Here is a 13,296-nt window from a genome sequence, read left to right on the forward strand (position 1 = left end):
ACAGGCTATATAGCCTAGGACAGTGCTTCTCAACTTTTCAGGCTTAGCTGTGACCCCCAAAATAATCATATTTTAACTGCCCCCCCCCCCCCTGATAAGCAATAAGAGTTGAGGACTTGAGGCATTACATTTTATATAACACGGTTCTATTGTGGAAATAGCAGATCTACATGCTCACAACGCCTCGAGTTGCAAGGAGTTGTGAGCATGTAGATCTACTATTTTCACATTTTCTGCCTCTAATATTTCACAATTTGGACAATGTTTAATTTGTCATTTTAGAGGCATTAAAAAGTCCTTAAATTGTCTCTTTATAAATGTGCAGATACCCTCTATACACTTAAACTTTATGTTGGTTTGTTTGCTGTTGAGTGAGACATCATCTCAGTGGGGACCGGGGATCCTAACTTGAAAACCACTGACATTGTGACATATGTCACAATGTTTATTTTATTTTTTATTGTTTTATCTTCAACTTCTTGTTTATGCCCCAACATGACGTGGATATATAGCCTACAGGATTTAGCCATTTCTAGAAATATTAGACCATTGTCGAATGTTTAAGCATGTGATGATCATATGAATTGAATACCAAAAAAATATTTCTCCTTTTAGGCAGGGTGTTTAACTGTACTTGTACTGTACTACATTTTTTCATTGTATTGACTATCCACAAGTTTCCAACATCCCATCGTGCATTGCGCAGAAATTGGACGTAGCTTCCGCGGCGTCGCAGCCGAGTGTGATCTACAAGCTCACAGCGGCTGTATATGCGACACGACGTGAGCTTGTATGTCTGCTGTTAACCCGGAGGTGTGGTGCAAAACATTCTCCAGTAAATTCCCGCGGAAAGAGGTGGATACTTGTAGCCTACTTTTCTCCATTTTTTATTTTTTTAACACAATTTTCAATCAATCAATTTTATTTATTTATTTATTCTCAGATCCCATATTTTGTGTAAGATCTGTTTTTGTTTTGCCATGAAATAAAATAAAAAGATAAAAAGAAACTAAGAAAAAAATTATAATAAAAATAATAGGCTAAAATAATCCACCACACTTTGAGTTTACTTTGGACTCAACACCGCCACCTATAGGGAACGTTTTCGATGGGTCACCGATGTGCGTGTAACATCACAGGACCTCCCCTAGCACACGTTGCCATGGCAACTCCCACGGAGCTTAGACAGGTGGAGGGGGGGGGCGTATCGCATCGCTCTGAGACGCACGCACGCGCACGCACACACACACACACACACACACACACACACACACACACACACACACACACACACAGAGTGAGGGAGAGAGCTAGAGAGAGAGAGAGAGACACGCACACATACGCACACGAGAGAGAGAGAGAGAGAGAGAGAGAGAGTCATTTCCATCGTGAGAATGTACAGAGCATCATCTCCTCCGCGCTCCTTATTCACCTTATGGTTTAACAGCGGTGTATTGATAAGGATGCGGGATCCATAAGGACACATCCATATAAGGACATCATCATTCATATAATAAGGACGCTATGATGGTGCATCATTCAGGCTCCATTCAGTCCTTCAGACAACACAAAGGTTGGTTTAATTTAATATAAAAACACTTTGCATTCTGACTGTTAATTGTTGGCACGTGATGTGCATGATGTAGGATCATATTATGTTTGTTGTTGTTGTTGTTTTAATTGGACTTTAATTGAATTGCCTCCAGCACTTTTCTGTCTTTCTTTATTTCTATGTATTGATTGTAGTTGTAATGTGGGATGAGTGTGTGACGCAGAGTTGGTGATGTTGTAGGCTGTCATCCCACTCTCTCTCTCTCTCTCTCTCTCTCTCTCTCTCTCTCTCTCTCTCTCTCTCTCTTTCTCTCTCTCTCTCTCTCATGTCACGGACCACCATTTGATGAACATTTTAGCCTCTCTGACCCGAAACCTGAGAATATTTTGTTGTTGTCGTCGTTGATTAAGAGTTTGTCCACAATTTCAGCCATGCTGTATTGATGTTGGTGCCAAGGCTTAAAGGAGAGTGGCAGGCAAAATAACGATTCTTTAACTATCTCTAATTGTGTGTTAATTATGTAATGCGGATGATTAACAATGATTTAACCAGGGTTGTTAAGTAACGGATGTAACAGGATTACGTGTAAATCAGATAACAAAAAACAGGTAACTTGTAAAGTCTCAGGTTACATTTTTACATGTGTAATCTGGATTACAGTAACGGATCTGAATGATGGGAGTTACATGCTGGATTACATTCTCCCCTTGCCCTCATCAATTTTACAAATAAGTTATATAAAAAAATAAAATAATCAAATCTAGTCAGCATAAAGTACTGCCACTTCGCTTAAGTAAAATTCTGTTGTTCTTTTCCTAATTTCATAGGCTCAATATTCTTGTCTAGTTATCAATGGTAAAACTTGTTTTATTTAATTAAAGAGAGTTTTGCTAAAAAGTAATCCAAGTAATTGAAAGTAACTAGTAGTTAATTTTTAAATTGTGATAATCAGATTACGTTACTGACTACATTTTCTTTGCAAGTAACTTGTAACTGTAGGGGAATCCTTTTTAAAAGTAACCCTTACAACCCTAGAGTTAACTCTTGAGTGTGAAATGAAACCGTACAGGTCCATTTGGTTTCATTTTACACTATCTAGAGTTAAAGATCTATAATAAGGGTCCATTTGGTTACCAACTCTCCATCATTTAGCTGGGGACCACCTGGAACCCCCTCAAGGACCACTGGTGGTCCCCGGACCACTGAATTACATAATGCAGGAACATCCTTCAACTTATTGTTTGTTAGCCTATGCCCCAAAATGACATGGATATACAGGTTTGGTAGCAATTTATAGAAATATTATGCCTTAATTGTCGAATGTTTGAGCATGTAATGATCATGTACACCAGGGGAGTCCAGTCTGTCTTAAGAGCTACTTTTAAAATGACCAGCTCAACATGATCTACCCACCCCAAAAATTACCGGATGGAAAATAGCAGCGTTACATAATGACAAACTTTGGGGTGGAAAAATTGGGGGAAAAGTGTTAGGTTTGTCTAGTCAAAGCATTGCATTGGGGGTTTGCCTTTAGAAGCCACAAAGGAAGCTTCTTGATGTTAATCAAGTAGGCAATTCAAGTGACGGATGCCAAAAAGAGGGATTTGTGATTTTTGTTTATAAATATTCTTCTTTATATTTTAATTATATTTTCATGGTCATGCCATGTGATCTACCTGCACAGCCTTTGTGATCTACTGGTAGATCACCATCTACCTTTTGGGCACCCCCGATGTACACTTTATCTTTCACATATATACAGTACATATAAAAATATATCGTCGTTGTCGGGTGGAAACCTTGTATGTCCAAAAGCGTTCATTTTGTATTTATCATTTGAAAAATGAACTAAACTAGTGAAAACAGCCGATCTACAAGCACACAACGCCTCGCACCGCGAGGCGTTGTGTGCTTATAGATCAGCTGTTTTCACTACTTTTATGCGACGGCCTTGTATGATGAAGCAGCGCTTTACTTAGCGAAAATACCTACAAATTTGAAACTTGGAGATACGAGGTTTCTGCCCGACAGTGACGATATTAACATCTTGGTCCTATAGTGCACCTGTTGCCATTATGATAACCAGCTAATCTAACTCCATAATACGTCACAAAACACATCATATACTATAGGTCTGGTTATGCTTAGAGCAATGAAAACAAATAGACTCTAATGCAGGAGGAAAGACATCTGTTTGTCTTTTGAACGCAAGAAAAGGTACTGAACTGTGATTGATTGAAGACTTTATTAACAGTTTGCAATTAGTAGCAGAGCAACGATTTACAATGCTTTGTTAAAAGGATAACACATCAAGCCCTAGGGGCCTGTTGGTTACCATTGTGGTCCATATGGTTGAGTATTCAATTCATTAAGATGTTGAGGCTAGTGAAAGCATGGAGTTTACAGTGACCTATCTCTGTTGTTGTCAGTGTGCTTTGCTGAAAACAGCTGTTCTGTTAGGTTCAGTGCAGGGGCGTCAATTGGGTATGGCACGGGTATGCAGCTGCCATACCCTGGGTCCAGGGGGGGGGGGGGGGGGGGGGGGGGCGATAAAAGTTACTTTTAAATATAAATCCATGAATGTCTCTTTGTCTATCTACGCTGGTTATTATGTTGTTAAATTACAGTAAAATAACTACAAATTCAAAATGTAACATAATGGTCACTTACCAAGGTATTATAATTATATTTTCCACACTTATTCTCCCCAGCTTGACAAAATGGTATATTCACAGGTTCCGCAGGTCAGCTGCACATGTGCAATGCATTATTGTTAATTGTGGCACGTTTACTAACATGCCAAGTTAAGCTGCACTTGAAAAACCGTTCCAGGCTGCCGTATCCAGCATAAAGAAACCATAGAAACCTGTGTAAAGGCATTTTTTTCAGACATTGTGAGGCATTGCGCTGCGAGGCGTTGTGAGCATTTAGATCTGCTATTTTCACAATAGAACCGTGTTATCCAAAATGTAATGCCTCTTTTCCATGAGGACTCCCATCTTTGCCATAGCCTAGCTTTTGCTGAAATGACGACACTGGCTCAGTGAAAGCATCAATGCAGCAAGTCTCCCATTCATGGGTTGGTCGTTGAATGAGTGTCTATTCTCAACATACTGTAGTGCTGTATGAGTTATCATTTATTCTCAACATACTGTAGTGCTGTATGTGTTATCATTTATTCTCAACATACTGTAGTGCTGTATGTGTTATCATTTATTCTCAACATACTGTAGTGCTGTATGAGTTATCATTTATTCTCAACATACTGTAGTGCTGTATGTGTTATCATTTATTCTCAACATACTGTAGTGCTGTATGAGTTATCATTTATTCTCAACATACTGTAGTGCTGTATGTGTTATCATTTATTCTCAACATACTGTAGTGCTGTATGAGTTATCATTTATTCTCAACATACTGTAGTGCTGTATGTGTTATCATTTATTCTCAACATACTGTAGTGCTGTATGAGTTATCATTTATTCTCAACATACTGTAGTGCTGTATGTGTTATCATTTATTCTCAACATACTGTAGTGCTGTATGAGTTATCATTTATTCTCAACATACTGTAGTGCTGTATGAGTTATCATTTATTCTCAACATACTGTAGTGCTGTATGAGTTATCATTTATTCTCAACATACTGTAGTGCTGTATGTGTTATCATTTATTCTCAACATACTGTAGTGCTGTATGAGTTATCATTTATTCTCAACATACTGTAGTGCTGTATGTGTTATCATTTATTCTCAACATACTGTAGTGCTGTATGAGTTATCATTTATTCTCAACATACTGTAGTGCTGTATGAGTTATCATTTATTCTCAACATACTGTAGTGCTGTATGAGTTATCATTTATTCTCAACATACTGTAGTGCTGTATGAGTTATCATTTATTCTCAACATACTGTAGTGCTGTATGAGTTATCATTTATTCATGATGTGCCAGCTGGCCTGGGGTCTGATTGAAGTGTCCACCATTTGAGATGAGAGGCATGTTAATAATAACCTTCTCTGGACTGATGTGTAATTATGCACATAATATAGAGAGTATAGACTGCTAATATCTAAATCATTGGATCTCAATCAACGTTCCAGGGACCACCAGTGGTCCTTGAGGGGGTTCCAGGTGGTCCCCAGCTAAATGATGGAGGAGAGTTTGTAACTAAATGGACCCATATGATAGATTATTAGCTCTTGAGAGCGTAAAATGAAACCAAATGGATTTGGCATCTGCACTAGGCTACTTAATTTACAAGAGGTCGACACAATTAGAGAATGTAGAGGAATTGTTATTTTTGATTGACCTGTTATCAGTCCCATGGCACCAACATCAATACAGCATGGAATTGTGGACACAATCTTATCTAAAGATAACAAAATATTAAGTGTGTTTGGTCTGAGAGGTTACATGTCATCACATATGGCTCAAATGCTGAATAAATAATGGACCTTGATGTGAAAAAAGAGGTTGAAAACCACTGGTCTAAATTATGCCATGTTGTTGTAGGGAAAGTAGGCTAGCTAGGGGGTCCTTGACACGAACATGTTTCATTGTGTTTCATTGTATGTGGGCTATGGTTAGGCTGTTCTGGTTTTTAATGGCAGACATTTCATTTTATGCTAGTTAGGTTCTATTTGTTGTACAGTATGTGTTCTAGTTAGGTTCTATTTGTTGTACAGTATGTGTTCTAGTTAGGTTCTATTTGTTGTACAGTATGTGTTCTAGTTAGGTTCTATTTGTTGTACAGTATGTGTTCTAGTTAGGTTCTATTTGTTGTACAGTATGTGTTCTAGTTAGGTTCTATTTGTTGTACAGTATGTGTTCTAGTTAGGTTCTATTTGTTGTACAGTATGTGTTCTAGTTAGGTTCTATTTGTTGTACAGTATGTGTTCTAGTTAGGTTCTATTCATTGTACAGTATGTGTTCTAGTTAGGTTCTATTCATTGTACAGTATGTGTTCTAGTTAGGTTCTATTCGTTGTACAGTATGTGTTCTAGTTAGGTTCTATTTGTTGTACAGTATGTGTTCTAGTTAGGTTCTATTCATTGTACAGTATGTGTTCTAGTTAGGTTCTATTCGTTGTACAGTATGTGTTCTAGTTAGGTTCTATTCATTGTACAGTATGTGTTCTAGTTAGGTTCTATTCATTGTACAGTATGTGTTCTAGTTAGGTTCTATTCATTGTACAGTATGTGTTTTAGTTAGGTTCTATTCATTGTACAGTATGTGTTCTAGTTAGGTTCTATTCATTGTACAGTATGTGTTCTAGTTAGGTTCTATTCATTGTACAGTATGTGTTCTAGTTAGGTTCTATTCATTGTACAGTATGTGTTCTAGTTAGGTTCTATTCATTGTACAGTATGTGTTCTAGTTAGGTTCTATTCATTGTACAGTATGTGTTCTAGTTAGGTTCTATTCGTTATACAGTATGTGTTCTAGTTAGGTTCTATTCATTGTACAGTATGTGTTCTAGTTAGGTTCTATTCATTGTACAGTATGTGTTCTAGTTAGGTTCTATTCATTGTACAGTATGTGTTCTAGTTAGGTTCTATTCGTTGTACAGTATGTGTTCTAGTTAGGTTCTATTTGTTGTACAGTATGTGTTCTAGTTAGGTTCTATTCATTGTACAGTATGTGTTCTAGTTAGGTTCTATTCATTGTACAGTATGTGTTTTAGTTAGGTTCTATTCATTGTACAGTATGTGTTCTAGTTAGGTTCTATTCATTGTACAGTATGTGTTTTAGTTAGGTTCTATTCATTGTACAGTATGTGTTCTAGTTAGGTTCTATTCATTGTACAGTATGTGTTTTAGTTAGGTTCTATTCATTGTACAGTATGTGTTTTAGTTAGGTTCTATTCATTGTACAGTATGTGTTCTAGTTAGGTTCTATTCATTGTACAGTATGTGTTTTAGTTAGGTTCTATTCATTGTACAGTATGTGTTCTAGTTAGGTTCTATTCATTGTACAGTATGTGTTTTAGTTAGGTTCTATTCATTGTACAGTATGTGTTCTAGTTAGGTTCTATTCATTGTACAGTATGTGTTCTAGTTAGGTTCTATTCATTGTACAGTATGTGTTCTAGTTAGGTTCTATTTGTTGTACAGTATGTGTTCTAGTTAGGTTCTATTCATTGTACAGTATGTGTTCTAGTTAGGTTCTATTCATTGTACAGTATGTGTTCTAGTTAGGTTCTATTTGTTGTACAGTATGTGTTCTAGTTAGGTTCTATTCATTGTACAGTATGTGTTCTAGTTAGGTTCTATTCATTGTACAGTATGTGTTTTAGTTAGGTTCTATTCATTGTACAGTATGTGTTCTAGTTAGGTTCTATTCATTGTACAGTATGTGTTCTAGTTAGGTTCTATTCATTGTACAGTATGTGTTCTAGTTAGGTTCTATTCATTGTACAGTATGTGTTCTAGTTAGGTTCTATTCATTGTACAGTATGTGTTCTAGTTAGGTTCTATTCATTGTACAGTATGTGTTCTAGTTAGGTTCTATTCATTGTACAGTATGTGTTCTAGTTAGGTTCTATTCATTGTACAGTATGTGTTCTAGTTAGGTTCTATTCGTTATACAGTATGTGTTCTAGTTAGGTTCTATTCATTGTACAGTATGTGTGCTAGTTAGGTTCTATTCATTGTACAGTATGTGTTCTAGTTAGGTTCTATTCATTGTACAGTATGTGTTCTAGTTAGGTTCTATTCATTGTACAGTATGTGTTCTAGTTAGGTTCTATTCATTGTACAGTATGTGTTCTAGTTAGGTTCTATTCGTTATACAGTATGTGTTCTAGTTAGGTTCTATTCATTGTACAGTATGTGTTCTAGTTAGGTTCTATTCATTGTACAGTATGTGTTCTAGTTAGGTTCTATTCATTGTACAGTATGTGTTCTAGTTAGGTTCTATTCGTTATACAGTATGTGTTCTAGTTAGGTTCTATTCATTGTACAGTATGTGTTCTAGTTAGGTTCTATTCATTGTACAGTATGTGTTCTAGTTAGGTTCTATTCATTGTACAGTATGTGTTCTAGTTAGGTTCTATTCGTTATACAGTATGTGTTCTAGTTAGGTTCTATTCATTGTACAGTATGTGTTCTAGTTAGGTTCTATTCATTGTACAGTATGTGTTCTAGTTAGGTTCTATTCATTGTACAGTATGTGTTCTAGTTAGGTTCTATTCGTTATACAGTATGTGTTCTAGTTAGGTTCTATTCATTGTACAGTATGTGTTCTAGTTAGGTTCTATTCATTGTACAGTATGTGTTCTAGTTAGGTTCTATTCATTGTACAGTATGTGTTCTAGTTAGGTTCTATTCATTGTACAGTATGTGTTCTAGTTAGGTTCTATTCATTGTACAGTATGTGTTCTAGTTAGGTTCTATTCATTGTACAGTATGTGGGCTGGTGTAGCACAGTGAGTCAGTGACGCACTGCCTCCGCTCGATGGCTTCATCAAGTCTAGCATCTCCCCCAGTCCATGGGGATATCCCTTTGGTCTGATGGTTACGATGTTGGACTTTTCACGTGGGACACCCGGGTTAGAATCCCAGCCGTTCCAAGCTGTTTATCCATACATGCATCTTCGACCGCTTATCCGGAATCGGGTTGCGGGGGTAACAGTTCCAACAGAGATTTTCAGTCTTCTCTTGGGGAATCCCCAGGCGTTCCCATGCAGGCCAGTGTGGAGATATAATCCTTCCATCTGGTCTGTGGTCTGCCACGGGGTCTCCTCCCAGTGGGACGTGCATCGAGGACCCCCCCAGGGAGACACTAAGGAGGCTTCCGTACAGGATGCCAGAACCACCTAAGCCATACATGGGCAACTGGCGGCCCGAGGGCCACATGCGGCCCCCACCTTCACTTAATGCAGCCCTCAGGTTAATATCGAAATACTATAATAATATATTTATTTCAGCTGTTACAATTCCAAATATCCAAACATGACCCACTTTCATTTCTTCACTCTATATTAGTAATTACAAAATACACATTTTAGTGTAGTACAGTACAGTACACTATGTAGCAACATATTTGTTTTTGTAGTTTTTTGAATAATATTTGAACTTCGCTCAGGCCTAACTTAGGTCAGGCCTAAATGGGTTAATGACTAGTACTAGTTAGTCTTTTACATGTCCAATGTATTTGTATTTGTATTTAAGACTTCATAAAGTCAACATTAGAACATATAAAAGCATTTAAAATTAAATACAAATGTTATTTTTCAGGATTCCAATTCAAGAATAGCGAAAAAATAATTTAGGGTTCCAATTCAAAAATAGCCGATCTACAAGCTCAAAACGCGTCGCACTTTTGAGCTTGTAGATCGGCTATTTTTGACTGTATATGCATGTGGCCCTCTGGAGTGAGTGTGAAAATATAGTGGCCCTCTCCATCATCAAAGTTGCCCCACCCCTGACCTAAGCTGACTCCTTTTCAAGGGGATAGCTTCGCTGTTACTGCATGTCATCTGTTCCACACCCGACTCTAACCCTTACCCTAAACCTAACCTCCGTGGAGTGAGTATAAGCTGTGATTCTACTCCAAGTCTCTCTCGGGTGTCTGAACTTCTCACCCTATATCTCTAAGGGAGACACCAGCCACCCGTCTGAGGAAACCCATTTCGTCCGCTTGTATCCACGATTTTATTATTTGGGTCATGATCAACACTTCATGACCATAGGTAAGAGTAAAGGAACACAGATTGCTCGGTAGACACTACGGAGAGCTTTGCCTTCTGGCTCAACTCTCTTTTCCTCACAACATTGAGGCAGGTTTTTTAATAGTACACATTTCATTGTATGTACAGGCTGGTTGTTCAGGTTTTTTTTCTTCACAGGAAAACACAAACTATCAGGTTGTTAAACTTATCTAATCTAATCTGGTTTAACTGTTCAACATTTCAAATGACTATCAGTCTTTTAAAGGAGCAGTTCCCCCTTTCTCTCTCTCTCTCTCTCTCTCTCTCTCTCTCTCTCTCCCCCCCCCCCCCCCCCCCCCTCCAGGGACAGGTACATGAATCAACATTTGTGTTTCCACATCAATATGTTCCACAATTAGCTCCTGTTCCTCTGTGGTCCCTGGACAGCCTTCAGCAACATGTCTGTTACTGCTGTTGTTTCTACTATACTTCATCCGTTTCGTTGGTGGTTTTCCTCGCGTAGTCTGCTCTTGATTAAGATCTGCCTTAACTCAACCAACGCCCACGTGGTGTCAACGCGTCAATCTCTTTGATGTCGCTGGAGGCCCAATGACGCGTTTGACGCGTTGTACAGTATTTACAGCAACAATATAAAGTCTTACTGTAACGTCGGACCTACCCGTAGAGGTTAGACGATGACCGCGGGTTGTTTCCATTAGACGCTGAGAGCATCGCGCCGCCGATTTTCTCCATTTAAATCAATGCATCACCCAGACTCTAAAGCTCTTTATCTCTGATGTATGTTTTGTGGCACAGAACAGCCTCTTTTCATGGCAGAATGGGCAAATTATGATCCGCTAACACTAGCTTTAGGCTACACAGGGCGATTTCTCATAACATCCTGTCTACGGTCATGTGACATGCAAACATCGTCACGCGCACACGCACGCACTGGGGCGTTGCGTAATACAATGGAGATGGATTCGGGCATTTAGCTGGGGCTCTGGCGCCATCTCATGTTTTGCAAGTTGTTTCTGGTTTAGTTTTGGAATTGATTTAAACAGTTTAATGTGTTGTTTTATTTTCCTGGGACCTGATCTACAAGTATCATCATCAGCACACTCTTAAAATCTATATAGGCAGATTACATGTAAGGATAATACAGACCAGAGCAATGTCCACCACCTAGCCTACCCCTGGCCAAACTACTGATTAAGCTACTGACGGACAAAGGACCTTTTTAGTCTGACCTTATTGTATTCTGGAACACCGTATCTCCTTCCTAAAGGCTGCAGCCTATATTCTCTATGCAACACATGGCTACTGTTAGAGGTAATATTTCTTGCCAACCTTAGAATGCTGTTATCATACGTAGATGTATATAGCCTCTGAAGTGGTTGTCCAACTATCTTTGAACAAATGTTCAGTTGTTGCAGCAGTTGTGACTTTAGGGCTGCAGACAAGCATCCATACCAGGTGGTTCTACAGTACTGAAGAACACTCATCTGGGCATGCTCCATGACCGGCCACAAAGCTCACCATGGGTGCCAAAACTCGCACCGCAAGTGAGATGAAATACATGGCAGATCAGTTCATGAACAAACACTACTTATGAGCATTTCTCTGGCTATTAGACGTCTAAAATACGTCTCAACTGCTAGGCCAAGACGACAGGAGTGTGGTGTTGTTTACTGCTGCTAAGTTCAGGACGTTTTGTTATTGTTTACTGTCAGACGTAGCCAGGGAAGCAGAAGCATTGTCAAGTCATGAAGGTTTTGGTGTTTACTGTGAGAGCTAGAGTTTACTGGCATAGGTAAAAGTGAACGTTTTTTCAATGGCTAGACTTGGCCTAGACATACAGTGTACAACATTATATTGTTGCTGTTTTGTTTTTTGTAAATGATCGTTCCTACTTGAGTCTCACAAAAGTATTAAATACACAGTAGCAGAAAACTTAGATTGAGGTTTAAAAGGCGTTTTTAAAATCAGCCTCAGGTCTAAATGTGTTAAAGATCTTAAGAAGTGGAGTGATTTGATGATATGATACCAGATTAAAGATCTTAAGAAGAGGACTGTTATGACGATACCAGATTGTAAGATGTAACAAGTGATCTGACCAAGCCCTATTAAACATGTAAGATGTGCAGTGATATGATGAGATCCTACCAGATTAAAGATCTTAAGAAGTGGAAGGATATGACAATACCATATTAAAGATGTAAGAAGTGCAGTGAGATACGATACTCTTTCTGGGTATTAAGGCTCTTTCTGATAGGGGTGATACATTTTAAACAAATTTTGAACGATTCGATACGCATCACGATACATGGTTGACGATACGATACATGGTTGACGATACGATACATGGACGATATTGGTTCATTCATGGCGATTCGATTCAATGATTTAAAATCGATATAGTAACTATTTAGCAAAGACATTAAATCTGTGTGAAAAGTGTCAATAGAGCAGGTTTTTTAAGGGAAAAATCTATCATTATGGATATAAATAAGTAAACACTGATTCTTTAGCAAATACATGAACATTATATTACAACACATACTGTATGGACAAACCCGCACCTTGACATGAACACAGAGATTACAGACATTTATCGATAAACCAAGAGTAGCTTTATGGAATGGAAAAGTAATTAGACCCCTCTTTTTCATTTTCCCTCTTAAAATGGTTAAATACAAGGCACAAATACTTAGTTTCCATACAATAGATTATCTGCATTGCAAAATGATTCGATACCGATTATTCGCATTTTAAACGATATGATAGGATATACAGAGCCAAACAGTACGATAATTGCTTTCGCATATCGATATAGTAGATCATTGCAAATTAAAAACGATTTTTTGATTCAGTTACTATATTGTTACACCCCTACTTTCTGAAGCTTCTCTCTGGCTTTCTGATTGACTTCCAGGGAAAGACAGACCTGTTGTTGAGACTCACAGCAGAGCAGAGAGTCTCAGAGTCCACTGAATATGAAGTCTTATTTTCTCCAAATCCTCTCTAATCCCCGATACGGTCTTAAGGTGATAGTAATCTATCTGGGCTAAGCATCCAGGCTTTAGTGGAAA

At 38.2% G+C, this 13,296-nt stretch overlaps 1 protein-coding gene across 1 annotated transcript in view; it reads left to right on the forward strand.

The window, feature by feature from the left end:
- Positions 1-1,527: 1,527 nt before the first annotated feature.
- The window catches only part of ano3 (anoctamin 3), a gene marked incomplete at both ends in the record, with an annotated part of 153,238 nt that continues 141,469 nt past the window's right edge, over positions 1,528-13,296 (forward strand). Inside the window, one exon of the mRNA XM_080737314.1 lies at positions 1,528-1,573. Coding sequence (XP_080593440.1) covers positions 1,528-1,573 — 46 coding nt within the window. The remainder of the gene's footprint in view (positions 1,574-13,296) is intronic.

The sequence above is a fragment of the Nannobrachium achirus genome (genome assembly GCF_963921795.1).
Source record: "Nannobrachium achirus genome assembly, chromosome: 11".
Classification (NCBI taxonomy): domain Eukaryota; kingdom Metazoa; phylum Chordata; class Actinopteri; order Myctophiformes; family Myctophidae; genus Nannobrachium; species Nannobrachium achirus.